The following is a 24,808-nucleotide window of genomic DNA, read 5'->3' on the forward strand; positions in this document are numbered from 1 at the left end:
AAAAAAGTTCACTTCGCAACTCCGCTTCCAGTGTCAGGCAAAGGCGCACAGCCCTGGCGAGGTTCTCGGATCCCCAGCCTGGCATCACTTGCACCGCTTCACGGCTGGAGCACATGCCCTGCTTTCCTTTCCTATCCCTTCTGAGAGTCACCGAGGGCAGAGCCACCACGCAGCGGGGGATAGGATGGGATGTAAGGCACCAGCTGGCTCAGGTTTATGGTCCCTGTGTGATCGCAGAAGAGAAGGCAGCCCAGAGACACAACGCTGGTCAGGGCCAGCACCAGCACAGCCCTAAAAGAGCAAGGAGGCTCTCCAAGCACTGCCCACAGTGCAGGTGGGATGCCTTTGCCACACCAGCACTCACGCAGCGGCTTCGCCCCGCTCCCCCCACCCTGTTTGCTGCAGGAGGCCAACGCAGACATCCAAACATCCCCAGACACGCAGGGGTCCAGGGCAGCTGAGCTGGAAGCTGGCCCCAAGATTTAAATCCCAGGTATTTAATTCTGGCGACTAGCCTCAACACTTCAATGCAGGTATTTCCCGGTACCTCTAATCCCTAAATGCTTTAAAAAATCTGCTCTGACTATTGTAGGTGATTACTTATATGGCTCAAATCTTAAAGTGGCCAGGAGTTTATTAAAAATATGCTTAAACACATATAAGCAAACACTGTTAATGGAACATTAAGGTTGAAATATATAGCTTCCTCAGACAAAATAGCACAGCAATAGCAATCTGCATCTCTGATGTATTAATATCTGGTTGTATCTTCCATGTTTGCTTTGATATCAGACAGCTTGTCATATAACACTGTATGCATTTCATTAACTCTGGGATGAGGTCATCATGCAAAAAAGGAAATGTCACACACTGACTAATGGTTTTGCAGGTAGGGTCAACTATAAGAAGTTCTCATGTCATCAAACAGTGTGGACACCACGAGGAAGCAATTTCTCTGACAAAGACATAAAGAAGAAAGCTCCTTGTTTTGCACGGGGAACAAGATTCAAATATATTTTTTGTTTTTATTTTAAATTTATATTTCAATTCACTTCAGAGCCTGCCTCTCCAGTTACAGTCTTTCTGTCCCTGCACATCTTCCAGATTTACTGCGTATTTGGAATTCCAGTCTCGCTCAAAAAGGTTTTTTAATTGTTCCTGGATAGGCAGTTGCTTTCTTTGCAGGTTGGTCAAATTCTGTTTGATAATTAGTCCCACGCCAGCTGTATTAATGAAATAATCTTCTGACCAATTGGAAGTCCCTATGCAATGGAAAAGTAGCTAATTAGAAAACATTCATCTCCCAGTGTTCTGTTTGATCTCCATACTTGTTAAGTCCACATTGCCTGGCTTTGCTGATTTGCTGTACAACTGCAAATCTCATTAGGACCAACGGAGCAGCAAAAATCAGGTCACCTCCTTCTTATTCCAGACCTCAGGTTTCAGAAAGTCAGTATTAACTGCAACCCTGAAGCTTCATAACCTTCTGATTCCTTACAGCCTGTGACAGAGGTGGATGAATCTACTCATTATAAATATGGGAACAGAGTGCAACATTTGGTATTAAGAGGGGTAAAAGCCAGTGTTTGATATGGGTTTCTGTGTTTAAAGAAAAAAAATCCTTAATGGACTTAATTCGCTTTACTTGTTAAAGGAAAACAAGAGGAGAAACTGGACCCTTGATCAATAAATCCTCAGGGGCTGTTCTGAGCTCAGCATGCAATGCCCGCTTTTAAGCCAGGCAAAGCTGGGAATCCAGCTGTAGACATTGTCTAGGGCTCTCTCCAAAGCTACAACAATTCAGAAAATCAAACACTGTGAAAAAAACCACATTTTATCACTTAGCACTTCTGGTGTTTGCCTTAGCCAGAAAAATCTACTGTCAATTCCAGAAGGTGCTTAGGCATGAAAACAAATTACCTGCATATCTGTCTTCAAAAGACAACTTAGTAAGAAACAAGTTCTATTAAAGGCAAATGGAGCTGCAAGTTCTCAGCCCGTTGGAAGATCAGGCTATTTGCTGGTTTGCATTGCTTGGAGGATGAGCTGACTGAAATGACAGAATCCTTTCATGTTCCCTTTTTTGAGGGATCCTAATAAACAGTGAAAAATAAACACCATCCTGACTTTCAGGAATTGAGCAGCAATTGACATTACTGTTTTCTCATTTCCTTTCCTAGAGCTCTGTTCAACAAACAGTGCGTGGAATTAATTCCTCCCAGCAATTTCTTTTTATTAAAGCACGATAACGTTCTATACTAGAGCATCAGCTATCACTGCATCATTCCGAGCACACAGTCTGTGAAATTCCTACTGTGTTTCTCACAGGCTGTGCAGTCAGACTTGTCATGTTCTGTTGTTAATGGTTCACAACCATATGAAATAATCTCTTGCTGAACCTGACCTACATTATTGTCTCCCCTTCACATCTCTACTTCTTCACCCAGGGCAGACATTCTGATAAAGCCATATACTTTGATATGTTTATCTGCTCTACATGACAAAATGAGGTATTATTTTGATACTGCAGCCCATCCTATCTCAGCCTCAGTCCTATAGATCTGAAGATTCTGTAAGTATTTGGAATAATGGAATACATACCAATATAGGCTACTTTATCAGTGACCATATATTTGTTGTGATTCACTCTCCCATGAGGAATATTTGTGTGATTCAGAACTGGAACAATGAAGAGTTTCTGGAGGGAGAGAAATTAAGAACATAAATAGAAATACCAGAGTGAGGAACAGACTGGATAATTGGACAATGCAGATTTTCTATATTTTCAAAGAATAGCATAGTACAGAAAGAAGAGAAGAGAATATTCCACACACTGTTATTAAATGTACCATAAAAGAGATTTTACTCTTATCCAAGAAAACTAACAAATAGTACTTCCACTGTACATAAAATTGGATAAGCAATTGAGATCAGATAAGGATAATGTTTCCTTCACAATGTTCAATTAGTGGCACAGCTATTATCATTACAGGGCAGACAATTAAATGCAGTTTTAGGCAGCTGTTTAATAGATACGCATTTACCACTGATTGCTGCTCTTATTTTGTGCTAGAATGGGCTGATCACAGACACGAGGGGTACTGCAGGCAACAATAATGCCAAACTTCTTGTGTAAACTCTTACTAAAACCTACATTTCTGTCGGGTTTTGGGGGTTTTGGTGGTTTTTTTTGGTAAAACCATTCCTCCTTACTTCTGTGACTTCTCTCTGTTGTGGTAACTGCACCGTGTTGGGAGCTTCCACACCATCCCCACTCCACTTGATGCATTCCAGCCTAGTGCCTATGGCCTGTGTGTAATATTTAGTGTTCAGAAATGGGTCCATTTGTATAGGCAGTCAGCAGAGCTCTTAGCTGTAAAAAACTGATAGTAATTAGACCCATTTAAGATACTCCATACAGGAAAAGGTCTATGAGAAGAGCACTAAGTTGTCATATAAACTGTTACTACTGTCATGGTGCTCAGCAAAAGCGACTGCCTGGATAATCATAGAATCATAGAATCGTTTATGTTGGAAAAGACCTTTAAGATCATCGAGTTCAACCATCAACCCAACACCACGATGCCCACTAAACCATGTCCTGAAGTGCCACATCTATGTGTTTTTTGAACACCTCCAGGGATGGTGACTCCACCACTTCCCTGGGCAGCCTGTTCCAATGCCTGACAAATAACGTCTCAAGTGCTGCAGCTAGGCACATCCCTTGACATCACTAGTAGCTTGCAATAGCTGCTTCCTCAAAGATTATCTCTTGGGCATTATTTTCTCAAGGACCTGAAAGAGTCACTGCAACAACAGACAATCTGCTTCTCTAAAACCTGATACTTGTACATGCAACTGGTAGCTTAGACCCAAAAATCAGCGTGGGGCCCATATCCTCAAGCTGTCTTTCCAAAATCAGGTTTCTTATCGTACCACGTCAACACTGATGTGGGCATGTGGGTTGTTGAGAGCACGCAGGGACCTCAGGTAGTAGAGCATGGCTGGGTCAGAGCCGGTCCAGCAGCTGACCAGAAGCCGGATTTGTACTCTGTAGTTGAAAGCTGCGCGTCTCAGAGCATTGTCAATGGCTGGCCAGTATCTAGAGAAAAGTGGGTGGAAAAAGGGATATTTTTGAAACAGTTCAGCAGAAAGCTGTGACAATAAACTGAGAATACAAGTGACGCCATGCACAGATGGGAGCTCTGATGTCTAGTAAAAGGAGCACTTGTGCCTTCACTGAAGGTATAAATAAGATTTCTGCCTTCTACCCAGCCAGTTCCTTTCACAGTGTGTTTTGAGACCTCCAGTCTCTGCCAAATTGGGTTGAAATAGATCAAAAAGTTTAAAGCTTAGTAAAGTACATGTACACAGATACACACACAGCATGGTGCCATCATGTTAATTTCCTTAGGAAACTAAAAATAACAGTAGCAACTCCAATGTAAAGCCAGATCATACAGCACAAAGTAAAAAGGACAGTGCAGAGCCCAGAGGAAAGCCTAAGAGCCATTTTGCAGAATATGGCCATTTCAGGATCCTGGAGACTGTTTCTAGTGTCTGCCATGGTCCTGTGCCATCAGCCAGCATGGACAGACTCTATCCCTCCCAATCCCTCCTGGCCCTCTTTAGTATGCTGTGTGCCCTCGAGGTAACAAACACAGCTGTGCTCTCGTGAACACGGGGCTGTCCATTTTCCTGACACTCGTGTTGGCAATAGCGTAGGGGAAAATTTTTAACATCCTTCACCCAACTACACAACACTAAGAGCTGGACAATGTGCAACCCAGAACTAGTAACTCCAAATGCCCGTGTAGCATTTTCTCTCCATAGATCCTAACAAGTGCTGCACAGAGGAAGACAAGCATCTTTAGCATAGATTGGAGGACTAATACAGAGACAGGTCCGGCACTCGCTCACAGTCCCATGAGCAATGATGAATTAATTTGCCTAACTTATTCCTTTTGGTCTTATGTACAAAGGCCTGAATTATATAATCCTCCCTCACACATCGTCCTATTGTGATCAACAGACCAGCCATGTGCTTTCAGGCTCAGGCTGACGTGTAGATCCTGAAAAACTCAGAAAAACATGCTATTTAGAAATGCTATTTTTGAACAGTTTCCATTTTTTAAATATATCAGTTTCTAGTTGATTAACACTCAGGCGTTAAGACAGCAGCTTTGTTCCCTCTGCCTCAGCTGCTGGAGGAACCTAACCTGAACTAATCAGCCTCAATTCATTGCACTACAGCTGGTTGCTGTGGAGATAGCCTGCGCCGCTTTCCCTAGGCCTTTGAAACTCTTGTTTGCATCTGATCAGGCCCTAGATGTCACAAATAGTGGATTAAGGTTTCCGATGAAGAATGAGGAGTATTAACATACTCATTCCTAAGGGGGAAAAGAGACTTTATGTGAACCTATTCTTAGCTAAAAGCAGGAGATGAGAAACGCAGTGATTCAACCATACAACATAGAAACTAAAAATTCTCTAAGCTGTTAGATTTATAAAAAATATCTTCCAAGCGGAAGCTAGTCTTTGAGATTTTGTTTCAAGGACAGTGGAATTATCTGTGTCTGTCTATTATCCTACACTCTTCCTGCTAACACACACATGCCCAGCTGAACAAGAGAGGCTTTACATAGTCATGCCACAGGACATGATGCATGGTATAATTCTGGCTAAATGGCAACCTAGAGCTCACCCCACTCTTTATAAGCCATGTTGTACATAATTATTTTGCTTGAACTTCTTTCTCAGTCAGATTATTTAGACGATTGGAAGACTCGGAAATGTTATAAGCAGATAATACTCAGAGCACTTGGTTGCATGTAAACATCCTAATTCAAGCATATCTAAGAGGATTTGGAGTCTTAGTGGTTGCCCCATGACTGACTCACTTTCTGTGTTACTCAGATTTGAGTTGATGTGTAGAGTCTGCATAATTCTGCTGTGACCTTGGGCAGCCCACTGGGACCGCGGCAGTGGTCCACCACACACAATTTGATCACTCCAGATCACCACTACCACCTTCTCTTTGAGAGCTGCTGTTGCATGCATCCAGCATGCTTCAAGAATTTGGATGTCCTTAGATGGAATTATTAAAAAAAAGGTAAATAAAAGCCCAGAAGTTTCTTTTAGAGACTGCTTCAGCTATCATTGCAGAGGTCAGCAAGGACAGTTAAGAATCACCCTCTAAACTATGGGTCAAGTATGTCAAACAGGCAGCAGAGCCAGAAGTCAAGAGTCTTCAGGAGTAAAGAACAGAAAGAGAGAAACAGGAGCAGAAGAGAGAAGCAAAGCAATATTTTCTCCGAAAAGTCTGATGTCAGATATACTTCTGCTGTTCCCATTCCTCTCTCTGTTCATAACGCTGGTCTGTTGTATTTTGAATGGAGCTGTACCTGACTGTTCCTAGCCTGGCACTTCTCAGTTTTCTTGCTGTGTGAAGAGCACAGGAGGCTTTTTAAAATGCTAGTGAAGCACATGGGCAGTATTGGATACCACCCTTCCTGGAGCATCAGTATTTGACAGTCCACAAGGCGGTCATGAATGCAGAGCAAAGCCTCAGTCCTCTCCACTCTGAATATTTTCATTGCAGAAAGGGGGGAATAGTATATTTTTCCTTTAAATAGTGCAGTTAACTGATATGCTCAGGATTAAAATTGTACCTTTCTGGATGAACAAAACGGCTGGTAGGGAAATATTCCATAACAGAAACATAGACAAATTTCTGTGCCTCATTGATAATACTGATTATAGCAAAGAGGTCATGGGTGCGACCTTCTGGACAAAACGCTGGAGGAGAAGCCTGTAAAGAAGAAAACATATAGGTCAGTGATTTCATCCTTTTTTCTGTCAGACTGTGATTCATTTATATTCAGATCTGTTCAGTTTTCATTACAATAGCACAAAGCACTTGAGGTGGACCACTATCATTCCTCATGCCTTCCATGTCCTGACGGGTCAGATACTTATTGATATATTGAGCCCACAAGTGATTAAAGGAGACCTGCACCCTTATTCCTTGAGTAGTTCCAGAGATACCTGTGGAATGAATTATTATCCAACTGGAACACAAGTAACTGCTGAAGAAACTTTTCTGGCCAATGCTTAAACATAGTTTACAGTTTATCTTGTTATTTTGAAACATACTTACAGAAAAATAGGCTTTTGTCAAGACTCCATTAAATTCTACTTCCAGAGGCCGATGCTTGTTAATGTGGGTAGAATAATTAAGAGGCCAAGGGAATGGGATGGTAGCATTAGCATGTCCAAGATCCCAGTAAGTACTAAATGTTTTCCAGAGATCTTTGGCCAAGCAGCTGCAGTTGTATATCACAGCACCAAACTCTTTCACCTGCAAAGAGAGCAAGCTATGTCACAGCTCCAGAAAGAGCCACCTCCACCCTCAGGGGTTTCTTTGCTGTTTCTCCCACTCAGTCAATATTTTACATCATTATGATTTTTCTCTGTTATGTGCTAGAACACGAATTTTCCCCCAGATTTTTGAATATGCAGCAGCAGAACTTACCTGAGATAAAGATCTCCAGTCCATATTTGCACTACCAATATATATGTGTTTCATGTCTACAATCCAGAATTTGCTATGCAACACTCCTCCTGCCAAATGTCCAAAATCAATCTTTTTTACATGAGCCCCTGAAGAAAGATAGGGAGGGGAAAAAAAAGTTTAGATACAGCATGGAGATGGTAATCTATACTGCTCCCCTGACGGCCAGAACATGTCTGGATGTCTAATACTTGGAGCCAGTAATAACTACCAAACTTCACAAGCACTTATTCCTGGGAATACAGTAACTTGCAAAAAGTGAACTTTCAGAAAAATCCTTAAGGGCATGACAACATACACAGAAATCATAAACTAGTGAACACATAGTGCTTGTCCTGTGAACCCATGTAAGCACCATGCCAGAATAGGCCTTGGAAACCAGTTTCTCTCAGATGCCTTTTTGCAATACTAAAGTTCCGAGTGCATCACTGAAGTGAGATAGTTACCTTTTTCCTCTAAAAGCTCAAGGTCAGTTGAATTTGTAGCCAAAGTTGGCATACTTGCTGCAACATACACAGAGATATTCTCTGCGAGTAATCTCTCAAACCTCTTCAGAATATCTTCACCCTGCATGGTACATTGTTTGTTATGTTTTATATTTTGTTATAGAACATTTAGCAAGATCTATGCAAGTACAGTGTTACCAATGGATGTTTCCTTTGAAGAACCCCAACACAAGGAAGGTCAGAAATTTCACCTATTTCAGGAGTGTTTGAAGTAGAGAAAAAAGGGAACAAAGATTCTGATCCAATGTATGCATCCAAGTTTATTTTCTATTGTTTAATACTATTAGATATAAGGTTTAAAAGTATGACCACAAACATCCCAGGCTTCAAAGGTGAATGCCCCAACGAAGATCAACTGCTGGATGCCAATGCTCAACAGATACGCTGTGTCATTTCTCCCTGAGGATAAAAGTAACAGAGACTGTCCTACACTGAGCTGTCCCTTTAGCAGATACGGGGCTCAGCCTTACATCTCTCACTTTTCCTTCTCATGTGGAGGAAATGAGTCATCTTACAACACCAGAACCACCTGGGGAGGAAGACAAGGAGAGCAGTCCCAGAGAGCCCGTGAGGACAAGGAGGAAGGTGTGCCAGGAGGGAGGCAGAGGCTCGGCCCACAGAAATAAACAGGCCAGCAAACAGCACGATTCCTGACACATGGCTAAACTCCGTACCTGCCTGAAATAGGGTGGCCTTGTCCCTTCTGCTTTTCAGAACAGTCCCCCAGACCCTGCTCAGGATTGCCTGCGAGGTTGCCAGCTGCCACCCAAGGGACAATTAAACATGATGGACGGTCACAAGGTGAGCCTGTGCTGTGACCTCTGTCATTTACTTTTGGTGGCGGAGCCAGAGAGGCCCCTCAGGAAGCCTGGCTGCACAGGGTGCCCAGGAGGACAACCCTGCAAAGGAGAATGAATGTCCTAAGCTGCTGTCCAATGGCATGGTTCAGGGACACCTGCAAAATGGGTCAGTGCAGATGCTACCTCTGTACACGGGGGAGAAGGAGACTCTGAAGCAGTCAAAAGTCCAGCAGACTTTGCTTTCTGACTCTTCCAGCTAGCCAGTGGGAATTGGCACATTCCCTTGTGTATATAGGATCCTGTAGGCTCTTCAGCCATGCTACTGGGCTGCCCCTACCACAGGTTGACCATCTGCAAGGTAAGCGAGTGTGATTTGGAGGTTGACCTCTGGTTGCTCTTAAAACACAGCATAGAAATATTCAGAGACATGGACAGAGCCCAAATGGAGTCTAACTTGACTGGAGGAGGAAAGTTGGTGTGCTGTTTCAGACCAGCATGCAAAACCTTTCTGGGTTTGCAGGAAGAGTCAAGCAATGTCTCTGGGAGACAGACCACGCAGTCAATCTGCCACATGTACATGAGACAAACAACAACAGATGTGCTTGTCATTGATTTTCTCCTACCTGCTTGGAAGATGAATCATTGACGTTGATATCCTTCCCAGTAAGAGACCAATAGTAAGACGCCACGTGAATTTTTTCTTGGGCTACATCAAGGAGTCTCATCCAGGCTTGGTACAAGGGTTTGGCTGCAGTGCTATTTATCTCAAAAGCTAAGTCATAAGGAACATTTTCCACAAGTTCAAAGCTGCAATGGCAATTGTATATTGTGAAGCAAGCGACTGTGACCCAAGCAGAAAACCAAGCACCTGCCAGGCCATAGAGTTGGCCATTTTGGACATCAACCTCAAAAGCAAACAACCTGAGCTGGACAAACAAGATGGGAGTACTCTCTATACCCAGTTTTTATAGCCAAGCATATATCGTACATCATCCTCCCAAATCCAGCAGAATGGCTTCTCAGAAGCCGTTCTGAGCGTTTTATTTTACCATCCTAAAGACGAGGAGAAAAGTAGCCCCCTGGGGCTGGATGTCGCTTTGATACCCCCTCCACCCTCTGCCAGGACGAACATCCACCACCCCTCCAGCCTCTGAAAGAAGGTGAGCTCAGCAGAGGCTGCTTTGCCCACTGGTCACTCTGCTGCCTTCCACCGCTGCCACAAAGGGAGGATGGCTGGAGGTGGTGGCGTAGCAAGAAAGCTGTGCTGAACATACAAGCACAGGACCGGTAGTGGAGCTGTGATACTGCCCCTACTGCCCCTCATAACGGGCAACTACTAACGACCCAATGCCTAAACAACACCCCCACTCTTCCCAAATTAGTGGTACTTTATCACTCATTATACAGTGGGAAGAGAACAAAAGCCATGCTGATATTGTCAGCATTGTAACAATTTCTCCACCTGGTGATTACTTCTCCATGTGCCACTTCAGGCCTGGCTTACCTGCAAGAGTCATTGGGTCTATTGGTGTCCTCCTCAATTACTGTGGTTCCCGGGAGATCTCCATAGAGTGCTTCTTCCTCCTCCAACCCTTTGTAAATGCTGACAACTGCTTCTTCTCCATTAGAATCAACTATGCTGTCCACTCTCATGAAGTAAACAGCGATCAGGACAACACCAAGTATCAAAATTGCCCCTAAGATTTGAAACTAGAACAGAATCCAAGTAGGAGAAGATTTAAGCGATCACCAAGTCACGGATACACCAACTCATGGATGATTACTTGTTGCGGGTGAGTAAATCACAATCTTTGAATAGTAGGTCTGCTTTCAGCTACTGGCAGACAGTATTCTTCGATACACCACTGAAAGTGATGACCACAAGCTACATAGGGGTTGGTTTATGTGAGGACCATGATTTTAGTTTTGGTTTAATTTCTCCTGCGCCAACATATCAAAAATCTGTTTTTTCCCAAACCTTATGATTAGTTTGACGTTGATTAGCTTTATTTTTGCACAAGACAAATGGGTGTTCAATAAATTTTTTTCCAAAATCAAAACAAGGAAATCCGTAGCACAAGATTAGCTGTGGGATCAAAACCAGCACTACCATAAAGAGAAAGTTCATAAAGTCAGAGGAGAAAAAACATGTCTGAAAATGTCAGAAGCAGAGGGGCATTTTGTGGTTTCTGAACACGTTCTGGTTTTGTCTTCTAACTTAAACCTCACTTAAGTGAAATTACACAAATCTCATTTATCCATGTGGTGAGTGAACAGTATTTCCTTGTCGTTCTAGTGTGGTGAGTTAGCTTCATTTCCCTTTTTCTGTACTTCCTTTTTTTTTCCTGAACGTAGATGAAAAAAAAAAATAGCCTGGCCACCTGGTATATCCAGATCTGGAGTCCAGCCACTCACATGCTGAAACGTATAGCACCAGGCTCTATATGTTGCCCTATACTGAGGAGGAAAAGACAGCCACCAGTGCAGATCCATTTCCCCCCAACAATTATCATGTCTGGTTCCTGATGGCAATTCTTGGGAGCTGGGACCATCCACCACCCTGTGATAGGCAATGTGCACTTCAGGGTTGAGCTTTTGAACCTCCGGGCAGGAGAAGCGAGTCTGGGAGTGGTCGTGAGGCTATAGCTATAAATGTGAGCTCCCGAAAGGGTACATATGAAAATTACACAGAAACCAGTTGCCTCTGAAAGCATCTATTTCAGTTTCTGTGTGGATAAAGTTTCTTACTTTTCATTTTCTCTGCTTTTCTCAAGATCTACAGTGTTGCCATCAATTTCAGGCAGTGATTTGAATCAGAAAAACATTTTTAAACTTACCATCTACTTAAATTTTTGCCCTCTGGCTTGTTCTCCCTCCCATTGAGGGCAAAAAAATCCCACCAATTTTTAACAGTTCTGTGTTTCATCCCGTGAACACATTGGCAAGACTTAAACATCGCACAGGTTCTAGAGGAGATTTCTAAGGTAAGAGACCTATTTTGAAGGCACATCTTAGCTGTCACCACGCTGTACACTGTGATGTCCAGGTGCTCTAGGCATGCTGAAAAAACAAATAAATGCTGTGCTAATGGTGAAAGTGGGGCTATTTGTATGAGCAAGGTTTACTATCCTGAGCCAGGGCTGCAGGATTAGGCTCCACACTACTCCCTCTCGGCAAGGTTTGATCAGCCTACTGGATAAATCAATGAGGGTTTTGTCACTCACTTGTTTACAAATAGGATCGAAACCTACACAGATTTCTAAAACGGGCAATAAAATCATTCTTCTTAATCTGTTATTTCTTTTCAGAAATGTCAATGTAATCTCAGCTCTTCTAAGCAAATGTAGTGTATCCCAATAATTACCGTTTTGACGTCTTTTTGATTGTTCACGCTTAATTTCATGTTGGAAGACTCATTAAACATCAGGGATGTTTTTAATGCTTTTTTCACAATCTGAAAAACAGAAATGTATGCAAGGGGAAAAATAAAACTTTATGGCAACATTTGTATAAAGCCAGTTACAGACTAAAAATGCAGGTTACTGCTATTGCTTCATATAGCGCTCTGAGATTTAAGTACGGATCTGTGCAACATCCTCACTGTATTACGGGTCTTGAGTGACATTAACGTGCAAAGTGAGAGGGAGAGACAGGTCCCTGCAGGTTTTCGCTGGTGCTGTCTACACACAAAAATCACTCCAGTAATTATTGTGTAAACAACTGCATTGCTGCCTCTTCAAGTTATACTTCAACACCCACTTTTGTCCTGTTGCAAGCTAACACATTTGCCAACAAGTAATAATTAAACGCAGAAGCTGTGGGTGGTAGCGTACAGCATCAATGTCATCCTTTGTGTGACTCTATTAGGCTCCTGCTCTCTTTCTGTGCCTGTGAGTTGTCTTCAATGATGGTGTCTTTTCCAGAAGGGACTCTGTTAATGGGACAGGGACCAGGCTGAAATATAAACTCCTCTTCTCCCCTGTTGTAACCATGACCCTAGAAAGTAAGTTAACTTCTTTTCCTCCTCAGGCAGTATTGCTCCAATCTTGTGTTATCACTAGCAGCGGCAACCACAAGGGCAAATACCAAAATATTCCAAAACTCAAAGCAGATGGTAGGGCAGGGGTAGTTGGCCGCTTGCTTATTTTGCCCTCTGAAAAGGTCAAACCAAAAACTTCACACATGCCCAACGGGTCATGAATCATGAATCATCCCTGCATTGGCAGAGGTGAATTTACCCCGTAGAAGTCAGCTGTCATTTTTCGTGCTCAGAAGCAAGAAGTAGTACATCCTGGGGTTTAGTAGATTTCAGAAAGTGCTACCAGATGATATCACCACCTGTCCAGTCCCCAAACTACCGCTTCCTATCCCTGAGCCATCGGGCGTTTGTAGCCTGGAGGATGAACATGCTTAATGGTGTCAGATATGCAGTTGCTCTGTGGGCGGCCACACTCGAACAAGTTTTAGGCAGAAAGGATCCTGCCAGGCTTGTCCCATCCATCTTGCCATACGTTCATAGCTATTGTCACCCGAACTGGATGGGCTCATGGTGTCTGCCCTCCCACACCAGTAAGGCAGCATGGCCATGCATGTCCATGCTGTGTCCAACTCCTGCCCACTCCACCTTTCTGTACGGACGCTGCGACCGCATGGAACAGGCAGGAGTTGGACACAGGACGGGCATAACCCCAAAGGCTTCTTGTGGGACCCAACTCCCAAGAACTAGTGGGGCTGAACCAAAGAGGTGGAGGATGTCTTGGGAGACAAGGGAGGTGGGTCTGAAACAGTGACTTGGGGAATGTGGAGGGGAATGTGAAAAGAGAGGACCCGAGGTAAAAGAGCAGACAAGGGAGAACGAGAAAGGTGGAGAGGGAAGAAAAGGCATGAACAGTCATACTTAAAAGCAGGCTAGAGCTGCAGAGATGAAAGCTAAGTTTCCGTTTCAGGGTCTGCTTGTTATTATCAGCGGTAATCTCTACAGCAGTGTCTACTTTCCAAGGCAGTTTTACTCACACTTTTCACTGGCACTTCCTTTTGCTGCCCCCAGATTCAGATGCAAGCTTTTACACTAGAAATAGTTATAAATGCTGGCAGGAAAACACCCATTCTCCCAGCCCCGGAGAAACTGAGCTGCTGCCAGCAGGGAAGGACAGTTGGCCATTCCCCGGTGAATGTTGGGTCCCCAGGCCACTGAAATCCCAGTTCATGTTTTAAGCACAGTACAAAGATGCGGTCTCTTACCCCAAAGAGCTTGCAGCCCAAGCGGAGAGGGGAGGTATAACATACCACGCAGAGAAGGCTGTGTGACAGCAACACACGGCATTCCCCCACCTTGAGAGAAAGTCATCAAATAGCAACCCAGAAAACTTAGTGGGAACAAAAGGAGGGGAGAGCAAGAGAGAAGAGGCTAAGGAGTTTGGTAGGAAACCGAGGCAAAGGGATTTTAAAGGAGGAGGAGAAAGGCAGCTGAAAAACAACAGGAGCAGCCCTTCAGCCTAGGCCAGGAGGGCCCGGGGAGGTTGCAGGTCACACTCCACAGCTCACGGCTTTGTCCGTAGCTGTCACAACCAGCTGGGCTATCTGGTAAGAAACAGCCCCCCCGGCTGCCCCGGGTGGATCTCACCACAGAACCAGAGCCTGAGAGGTGTCGTCTTGTCCCTCTGGCCCCCAAAGCTAAAGCACTCCCCACGATACATTTGGTGACCAAGCAGTGTCTTGGTAAGGAACTGCAGCTGCAGGTGCACTGACAGCCGTGTGATGGCTTCAGAGGGATGGAGCTTGTGAGAAACAACTTGTTTCAGTTCTCTTTTTCAGCAACAGTTACAAAATGGCTTCAAAAAGCAGCATTTCTCTTAAAATATGCAAGCGAACAGATCTCTCGTGCCATAATAGAGTCATCTACCATTTGATTCAAACAAAGTCTTTCTTAATATCTTTGACCGGTGATGGGTTAGATTCCCAGCTGCTATACAGAAGTCATGAGAACGGCACTAAAATATGCAGCTTAATTTTCAAGAAAGAAAACATCACAGACTCAACCAGAATTCTTACTAATAATATTGTAGCTGGTCAGTAATTAACTATGGCTCCCTCTAAGCTTTCAGGGCTTTACTAGCTGCCAGTTTCAATGACTAAAGTTCATCCAAGAGCAATAAATACAAGCGCTACTTAGTGTTGCTTCACAGACTGGAACATCAGTTAATACCACAATCTGCTGAGTACACAGAGAAGACTGTTGTTTATAACATTAGGCTGCTTTCTCCCTGCCCCCAAAATAACTTTTGGTACTTCTTTTTTCCATCAGCATCAAACTGTTTCAGATTTTGGATTTCAAACATAAGGATGAGATTTTTCAGCATACAAAATCCTCCCCAGAAGCTGTTTGAAGTTCCTCAGATGAACAAAGTGCATTCATCTCTCCATGACCACCCCCAACACTCTCAAGATGATGACAAATGTACTTACCATCCTGGAAGACCTCCTCCTGTGTGGATGTCCTGCTATAGTCTGATGTTACTCCCAACTCTACTTAAAAGAGGCAGTATACATGCTTTTCGCCAGCAGATTTGTTTCGGGTTCTGTTTTTTTCCTCCTTCTGCTGCAGATTACTTCCTCTTAAACACCAAGTTTCACAATACGCACTGACAGTTAGAGTCCCAAGTTATCATCTAGTTGTTACTACCCAATTCTTAGATTCCAGGTCCCGATTTCCACCTGTTTGGCATAACTTTCTGCAGTGCCTGACCTGGCTCAAACTCTGTTGAACGGCTAAGTTCCCACTGCCTTCAGTGGTGTAACATCAGAGCCTAGGTCAGCTCTAGAAGACACTGGTTGAAAGGACTGCTTGGCTTCAGTGTGGTTTGCATCCCAGACACGGCAGCATTCTCACTGCTTCATTCTTAACCCACCAGAAGCTTCATTTTAAACCAAGGAGCAAACCCTCCAAAACTGCCTCTCTACCCAGTTCTTGCGAGCGCTCTCCTGCCCAATCATCCTTGGACAAACGTAAGGGAGCAAACTAGCTCCTTTGAAATAATACAGCTGCAGTCTTAAACAAATGGTACTTGGAATTTGCAGTGACGGTGTTGAGGGAGAAGGTTACATGCAACATTGAGTTTGAGGCAGTTTCTAAGAAATTACGTCTTCTGTAAAAACCCAAAGGCTGCACCCCAGTCGACACAAGGCAGTATAGCAATGCTGCTGTCACTCTCGATCCTATTGAACGGAAGGATGCAGCTCCCTAGGTCAGTACCTGAGGAAGGCTGCTGTAGGGGGGAGGCAATGGACCCCTGAGGACTAACAAGTATCGTGAGGCTTTATCATACCTTGTATTAAGCTGCTGAAGATGGAAAAGCTAAAAGGAGCCAGAGGATAGGTCAGTCCCGGCAGAGGGAGGCCTTTCGCTGGGAAGCTGAAGGTGTCACGAACCGACTGCTTCCCCTGGGACCAAAACACAAGCAGTAACTCAAAGAAGGCCAAAAGTGAGGGAAAAGAAGATAGTGGAGCAGATACAATGATTGTCTGACCAGGCAGCTCTCTGCTGTACACAGATCACCTGTCACTGACACCATCCCAAATCTCTATTAAAGCAGGGCTTAAAAACAAGGCAAAGGCTACTGCCACCCCTTTAGACTCAGGTTACCAGAAAGCTGCAGGCAGGATCCTGCTTGACCGAGGCTTCATCTGCAGTCAGGGAAAAGAGGCAACTCCAGCGAGCCATCATGCTAAAGGTCCAAGTCACCCCTGGGAAGTGTCCCTGTCCCTCCGCTGACTTCAGAGGCTGAGCATCCAAACCAAATATTTCGGCTAAGCGCCTCATGAGTTCAAGTCAGCGGGTGTGCTGTACACGTCAGCAAGCTTAGCAACGAGCCGCCTCGCTCTGTTTATGTGCAGGACTGAAATCCTGGCACGAACTATGCCGACATAAATCACAAAAGCTCCCACTGACTTCGGCGAGTTCAGGATCGTACCACACAAGCAGCAGCACATTTGTATGAAGTTCAGAACTTATCATTTATTGCTCCAGTATCACCAGTTTAGTTCAAACTGGGAGAGGCTGGGTTATATCAGGGGGAAGAACAGCTTCCAGAAAAAGGACCCGTATTTCTTCTCCTTGGCAGCTCTCTAACCACTTACAGCACTGATTAATCTCATTGTCCTCCTCCTCTCCAGCTTGCAAAAGCCTGGCTTCCTTCTGCTTATCTGATCTCACATACCAGCCCAACAGCAATTACACATTTCTGATCTTACTAGCAGTGTTGTAGCTTTGAGGGTGTAAGGATGGAAGTGGGTTTGTGGGGAGAATGTGATTTATTTGACCAACTCATGCAATTGGATGGAGAAAAGAAAAAAAGACTGGCAAGTTTCAGGGCAAACAACCAATCTTTTTTATTCCTCCCCTTCCGCATCTCTCAGACAAGGCCCCTTCTACCAGTTGCTCTGGTTGACTTGCCACCATCCCACACACAGAGTAAATATATCTGTCACTGTACAGTTGGATGCCACTCTGTGGTTAACGTACTCCCTCTAAAAACTGGTTTGGACTCCGGTTTGTTAGAAGGGTGCATTAAAAGATACAGTGAAAGATCTTTGAATGTCTATGTGGGAGGTGTGCTAAGAAGAAACTGCCAGTTTAACACGTTCTCATCTCAGAGAACTAATAATAGACAAAAACGTCGCTACCACTGCAGAGATTACTACAAAACTACACTTTCCGTTTCACGAGGACTAGGCGGCTGGGCTCCAAACACTAACAGTAGACAGAAGGATGGGAGGCAGGAACAACCAGGGCCCTTACACTTGAAAAGAAAAATGCTCTATTTATACTTTGTGCCAAAAGATTGTATACTCAAATGAGTTGGGGGGGGGGGGGGGGGGGGGGAAGTCATTTCAGGCCAAGAATTCGGAAGTGAATCAGCCGACAAGCCTAGAGAAAATTTCAAAGTCTAAATAAAATTGTGATTCTTTTGTTTGGAAATATTTTTAAAGATTTACTCAATTTCCACTTTTAAAAAAATTCAATAAATTCATTAAAATATCTAACCATGATTTCAAACATTTAACTTGAAATATTTAACTTGTTTGGAACCATTTTTTTCAACCTAAAATAAAATGCTGTCAGCTGTATTTTGTTTGGAAAAATATTTCAATTGAAAAAAAAAAAAAAAAATCAGTGATTTGCATAGCTCAAGAGACTGCAGTCTCCTTTGCTGTTTCAGTCTTGTCACTCCTCTTGTGTGGCACTCACCTTCCAGTCGCACATAGGAAAGATGACCTACAAGTATTAGGAAAAGCTTCAGTATGTGCTGTCCGCCTTGACTACATCTGGCTTCGTATTACAACAATTACACTCCTCCTCTTCGATTTGCCAAGTACCTGGCAAGGTAGGAAACCACTGGCCTGATGCAACTGTCATCCTCACATCTACCTGAAGATAAACAACACTTTTCTTGCTTACACAGAGGTTGCTTTGCCTGTAGTGAAGGCGTATTACGGGCTGTGTTATAATCCATCCTCTTTGAGCCCGCAAGCTATCAGCCGCTAGGAGGGAGATCCATTCCCTGGGAGAAACGTACCACCCAAGAGTGACCTGCTAAGGTTACTGCTGTGCTAAAGCCCCAGGTCCTCTTGCTGAAACCGAATTTCACCTGTGTCTCTGGGTATTTCCTTGTCCACAAAGTGCCCCCAGGTGCCAGCTGGATGCCACATTTTGGGTTTGTGGTTTTTTTTTTTTTTCCTTCCTATGGTTCCTATGAGTTGGATGTTGACAGAGGCAGAAGCATTACTGTTGAACAAGCCTTTTCTGGCACCAATTCTTTTGGCAAGCACAGCATTTTCATTAATTTCTGTTCAGAAGAGGAGAAAAAAAAAAAGCTTAAGCATGGTAGAGTCCTAGTGAGTACTATTTTCTTACGTTCACTTTTCTTGGCTTCCCTTGCTCAGCCCACGTCATTCAGAGACCTAAGCAGCCAATCCGTTAAAACACTCTTTCTGGATAACCACATCAGGTGTGCTCCTGTGCGCAGGTGTGCTCCAAGTCTCCGCAGGGCTGCAGCCAACTGGCTGTACCCCTCCTAAGGAAAGCAACACACCCCCCAGCCCAACCACCAACTGCTGCCCCACACCAACCCCACCCCACCAGAAAAAGCTGACACCTGCAGGGCTTTGAACAGTCCACAAATGCCCACGTTGCAAAAGGCACGGTCCTGCCACACCATCGCGTGGGCAGGAACCAGCAGACGAGGGTCTGTTGGTAGATCTTCACACGATGTCAAAAAATGAGAACCTGTCTCCGAAGACTTAAAGTTTTGCTCCAAGGAAGGATCCTGCAAACCCTGCTCAAGGCAACACTTCCTGGTGTTCCCTTCTATACCCGTGTAGAAAACCAGGCTCTATTTCCCAAAGCAGATGAGGACAATGAAGAGCCAGGCAGGATTACAGCTGAACGCTCAGCAGGAAGATGCACAGAAGAGATCATTACTTTTGCCATCTATCCTTTATTTTTAAATTCTGCCAGATAGCAGCTTTCATTACATTGCAAATAGTTTTGGCCACAGTTTCACTAGCTCTTACGTTTATTCACTCGGACTTCTAAAAATTAATGAAGTGGATGCACTATTGATTTCAAAAGGGCACTTCACATAGCATCCCAACTCAAATACCACTCAGTACTGCTGGGGAAGCCCACTGAGAAGCAATATAGTTAGTGTGTAACCCAGCCCTGTATTTTAGAGAAGACAGAAAGCTTTCTCTGCAGACACAGCACACACAAACTAAGCTTGAGAAAGCTTTTTAAGAGAGGCAGAAGATTTTTTATTTTATTTTTCTTTTAAACACAAAATCCCTCCCTAAGACTTTAAGCAGAAAAGTTCTCATGTTCATGTATCTAATGCAAGGGTCACCAAAGAATGGGAAGTCTCCCACTGATCCTGGTTAGGTACTAATATTATTATTTTTTCCCCTTTGTGTTTTAGTTACTGCTGGCAAACAGCGCAATGTTTTTATAAGCTACAGATGTTCTACTTGCTACAGAAGCTGTGCTGGTGCAGAGGACATGGAGGCAGAGTCCCACGCAGCACTGAGCAGGGTGGGGGAGGCTGCAGGCACCTGAAGGCTGTGCAGAGGGTAAGGAGGAAATAATGTCATTTCAAAAGCGCCAGGAAGGATGCAAAGGTCAGACAGAACTGCAGGAGGGAAGGACGACAGTGATGGAATGACGGGAAAAAATCAAAAGAATTTCACAGACACATAAACTCATATGTATATACATAAGGTGAGAGCAAGAGAGTGACTCTAATAATGTTTTTCTATAAACACATACCTGCTGAGGAACGATGACATCCAGGCTGGATTTTACTACCATTGTTAATCTTGGCAATGAAATAAAACAGTACTAACAATTAAATCAAGTATCACCATACCATACTCAGAAGTAAGACCATCCTCAGGTGGTGGGGACTTGGGGACTTCAATCCTGTAAGTACAGGGGCAGGGGAAAGGGAACTCCTGTACTATTGGAGAAGGATCTGCCCCAGCCATACGTCTCACCAGGACAGATCCAGTTCCACTGTGAGTCTTCAGGGGCTGGCAATTCTTTCAGTACACTGTACTTAACACCAGTGTAAACAGGCAGTTGAAAAATTTAGTCCACCGAACACATACTCCCTCCCAAATTAACACACGAAATCCAGAATCATTGTCACATGATAAAAGAATGATTTATTAGAGCAACTTTATGATAAAATTATATAAAATAACAATTTGTTCTTTTAAAGACATCCACAACATCACCTTGAAACAAAATGTACAGATACTGCCTATAATCCAAACAAAAATAAATTACCATTCAAAAAAAAAAAAAAAAAAAAAAAACAAAACCCAAAACAAAACAAAAGCAGAAAAAAATCAGGGTAGGAGAAACAAATCAAAATTATACACAGCATTTCAAGAGGGTGTGGAAGAGAGAAAGTCATTAATTGATTCAAGTTATACAAACGTGTTTCAGCTTTACTCTCAGACAGCTCAGCTTGCATTTGTGTTGCATGCAAATGGAATGATCCAGTGAACGGTTCAGAACAGCAGAATCAGCAGCATAACAACAGCAGAGAGTGAAATAGGCACAATTCAGCACGGGGCACATCGAAAGTGAACAGGTAGTTCTGTCTGGTCTTTGCAAAAGTTATACACATTTACGGAACTTCAAAAATAGCTAGTGTGATCTGCAAACCAAGAAAAAACTAGTAGAATCTTGCATTTAAATACTTTATCTTTTTTTTTTTTTGTCTCCTCTTTTTTTCAGTAGGCTGTATGTAAACATTCCACTAGTTGTACCTTTACTAAAATACTCAATGATGCAGATGTTCTTTTCTCCTGGAGCATGACCATGACATGACATCACTGCAGATACGATTTAGGTCCTTGCTCACAAAGCTCGTACACATTCTCACAGGAACTTACATTCACGCCATCAGAATAGACTAACAGGTTTTTACATTTGAAAGCGTTAAACTGAGAACATGGATTTCAAGTATAGCGGAAGAGCTGAGTGCTGGGATTTTGAAAGGTGCTCACGGCGTATGGAAACCCCAAAGGACCTGAGCACTCGCTTCCCTAAGACTCTGAAAATCCCACCCTTCCTTACATTTCTTTAGTCAGATACAAAACACATGAAAGCAATATGGTATGAGAGTGACCCACAGGTCAGCGTCACCCCTACCAAACTCAATGCAAGGCCCATCTGTAGCTCATGCAAGCCAACAGGTATCTTACGCACTGGTCCTGGGCCACCCAGATACACCACTACACGTCTGTTAGGTTCACACTGGAGTCACACAGAGGCATGTTTTCATGGTTGTGTACAGTACTGCTTGTAAGAATGAACAATCAACAAAGGAGTAGTAGTCAGGTGGCTAGCTCTTTGGCTTATCTGGAGCAGACAAGTGCAAACGGGGTGTGCTTCAGAAGCAGTGAATACAAGAAAAAATATATTGCATTTCATCATCGACTAGAAAACTGTTTTAAATGCAAAGATCCAAGGATGAACGTTGTGTCGGGGTGCAGAAGCGTTTTATAGTTTGGCTGAGTCACAAATAAAACAAATCAAGCTGTGCATCCTCCCCTCCCTTCACACACACATTTCCAAATTATAAACAGACACCGACTGTTGCATCCTTATTAGTCACTCGAAGAGGTACCATATTTTGCGGGTTGATTTAATTGATGTAAGGTGTCTGCAGGCTCTCTCTCAAGTTCAGAACAGAGCAACCAAGGAAGAAAATCCATCCCTGATATGTTCATGAATGAAAGAAGAATCAAGCAATTTTCAAATGAAAGTAAACAGAAGTCCCATCAAGGACACATTGTAGAGAAACAAAATCCACTAGAGCATAGCCATGAAGATGTGGAAACGTGGTTAACAAGTAATAATAATAGTCAGATGTCTGAGTAATTCACTTGTCTCTACAGCAAAACTGAAACTAACAGCAACACCTTATCTGTGAAGGTCCTTCAACTCCTAGTGAGTTGGGGTAGCACCTGGATGGTTCAAACCCTAACCAAGAAGGGCTTGAAAAATTGTCTCTCATATATCAGGAATTATACCACCACTTATGATATTCATCAAGGACACAGTCAGGTATTTCAAGAAAAGACAGATCAGAATAAACGACTGAATGAACACATTCAGATAGTGCGTATATTACAGGCAGAACAACATCAAGGGCAAATTCTTTTTTTATTCTGCATTCATCTACGTGAAATCCAGCAGATTTCTTCATGGAAGAGCACCTCCATACAAGCAGATGAGTCTTATAACCTACTGAAAATCTTGGAAGAATATTTGCACCTATTGTTTACCAGCCAGCATCTTGCACGCTCAAAAGAAACTAATGGCCTGTTGGCATACTCCCATTCTGGGATCAATTCTGTTTATGCTGAAATTGATAGAAAGCTCCCACTAGCTTCACCAGGAAAGAAATTACGGTCTTCACTAGTAAGATTAAACACTTTGTGAGCATCCCTATTTATTTAAATTATTTTAACAGGTTCCCACTGTTACAACATTCTAGCAGAAAAGCTCAGGTAACTACTGAGGCTAACTAAGGAATCCACTACCCACCCCAAAATATAAAGTCAGCACACAAGAAGCAGTCAAGCTTGGGAAACCATTTTCACTGGTTAAACTACACACTGTATGAGGGCAAAGTGGAACTCATCTGCTCACCTTTCCCAGTAAAAGTATCCTCCACAGCTACAAAAATTTCTTTACCTGATTACTGTTTATTGACCAGGAAGAATGAAAAAGGAATTGATACAAGACAGAAAAAACTGGGAGCAAACACGTCTGGAAGAGGTCCCCTCTAAAACAAAACTTTTGCTCTTAAAGCAACAAAAATTGCTTAGTGTTTTGCAGTTTCACAGAAAGACAGAATACAAAATCCAACTTTTTTTAAACAAGAAATTGCTCGGTGCAATTGCACGTAACATAGTATTTCTAGGATTATAACAGACCAAAAATAAAATCCAGACAAAAATCCCAAATGTACAAAGTGCTTGACACTGTTCAATAGTTTCTGAAGAATACCACAGAATGGTGCTCTTCAAGCACTTTTGCATTGAAAAAAATTCCTAACAGAACTAGCTGTGAAGGTGGAGCTACATTTAAGCCATTATTTTTTCAGTGCTGTCAAGTGAACACTAGTTCACAGCAACTGTGCAATTAAGTTTATTACATGAGCCATGGAACAGATGTTTTTCTCAGCAATTAGCTAATCACAAACATCTTAAGTCTTTGGCCCAGCCAAAAGCATTTGTAGCTCATTGTAAAAAGACCGTACATTTAAAAAAAGAAAAAAAAAGGAAAAAAAAAAGCACAGCTTAAAGACAGCATTTGTACCGAGAGCATGAAAATTTGGCAAGCTAAACTGTAAAATCTGACTTTTTGTACCAACCCCAAACTTTGGGCCGGAAACATCATCAAAAATAGTAACTGCATTAGTAGTCTTTACATTCATACCATTATTAACTTTTACACTTTCCCAAGAGAAAAACAAAGGGTTTATTCTGTCTTGGTTTGTTTTTTGGACTAAAAAAAGGATGCACAACTTCAGTGTAGTTGCCTTTTTATGACTGCTGAAAAGGACTTCTTACACAACTGTATTAAGAGTTTCTCCTAGAAACCCAAGATATTGCACGATCATCCTGTTGGATTTGCACATTGATTCCAACAGAGTTGTAATGCTTCACTTGTACACTTAGAAAAAAAAAAAAAACCCCAAACAAAACCAAAACAAATATAGTACCAAAAAGTGTTTTTTTTAAATTGCGCCTCATTACAACTGAATAATTATAAACAGGCCAATGCAAGAACACTTTAGCTTCGGCAGTATTGAATGGAGCGTATGCAAAGCCTGTTTCCTTATGGCACACTGGAAGAGTGAGTAATTTTCTAAAAATCAGTTTGCCTCTATGCTGAATATGTGCTGCTCCACAGTGCTAGTCTTGTTTAAAAGGCATACACAGACTTTCCATTCACCCTCACAGCATAGATTTTTTTTTTTTTGTGCAACGTGTTAGCAATCTAAACATCTGCTCCACACAAATTGTCCACAAACCACTCATACACAATACTAATGCAACAGTAGATTACAATATGATAGCAATACAAAATATTGTATCAGATCACATATTTCTCTCCATCTGGAATGAAATTCGAATCTTGTAAGCTAGAAGACCCACAGTTCGATTTCTGTGTGTAGTTTCTCATCTGTACTGGGGACAAAGTCTCCAGTGTAGACCCAGAAGTGTTAGCAGTCCTGACTTTAGTGGCTGTAGATTGTTTAGCAGCAGAAGATGCTTTGTTACTGGCAACTACATCCAAGTTTCCAGTAGGGTCAATGATAGCGTTTATGACTGGGGGGAAGAAAAGAGAC

At 42.9% G+C, this 24,808-nt stretch overlaps 2 protein-coding genes across 15 annotated transcripts in view; both read right to left on the minus strand.

The window, feature by feature from the left end:
* Positions 1–616: 616 nt before the first annotated feature.
* PLD4 (phospholipase D family member 4) lies at positions 617–17,699 on the minus strand. 5 transcript variants are annotated; one of them, XM_041118342.1, is made up of 12 exons: positions 15,345–17,692; positions 12,244–12,333; positions 10,384–10,589; positions 9,503–9,686; positions 8,020–8,140; positions 7,535–7,662; positions 7,160–7,360; positions 6,672–6,811; positions 3,937–4,102; positions 3,214–3,309; positions 2,602–2,698; positions 617–1,262 (listed from the first exon to the last, which is right to left on the minus strand). In XM_041118342.1, the coding sequence occupies exons 1-12, from the start codon at positions 15,345–15,347 to the stop codon at positions 1,054–1,056; spliced, it is 1,641 nt and encodes a 546-aa protein (XP_040974276.1). In that variant the 5' UTR covers positions 15,348–17,692; the 3' UTR covers positions 617–1,053. The 5 variants fall into 5 exon arrangements, 4 of the variants coding, with proteins under 4 accessions (XP_040974276.1, XP_029896466.1, XP_040974282.1 ...); XR_005930835.1 differs by having other exon boundaries at positions 1,006–1,262; positions 3,155–3,309; positions 15,345–17,699; XM_030040606.2 differs by lacking the exon at positions 3,214–3,309 and having other exon boundaries at positions 15,345–17,398.
* Positions 17,700–20,577: 2,878 nt separating this feature from the next.
* Positions 20,578–24,808, minus strand: part of CEP170B (centrosomal protein 170B) — a 60,770-nt gene continuing 56,539 nt past the window's right edge. For all 10 annotated transcript variants that reach the window (XM_030040592.1, XM_030040584.1, XM_030040576.1 and 7 more), the window contains one exon: positions 20,578–24,788. In XM_030040592.1, the coding sequence (XP_029896452.1) occupies positions 24,553–24,788 (236 nt within the window). In that variant the 3' untranslated portion in view covers positions 20,578–24,552. The remainder of the gene's footprint in view (positions 24,789–24,808) is intronic.

This window comes from Aquila chrysaetos, chromosome 2 (genome assembly GCF_900496995.4).
Source record: "Aquila chrysaetos chrysaetos chromosome 2, bAquChr1.4, whole genome shotgun sequence".
NCBI lineage: Eukaryota > Metazoa > Chordata > Aves > Accipitriformes > Accipitridae > Aquila > Aquila chrysaetos.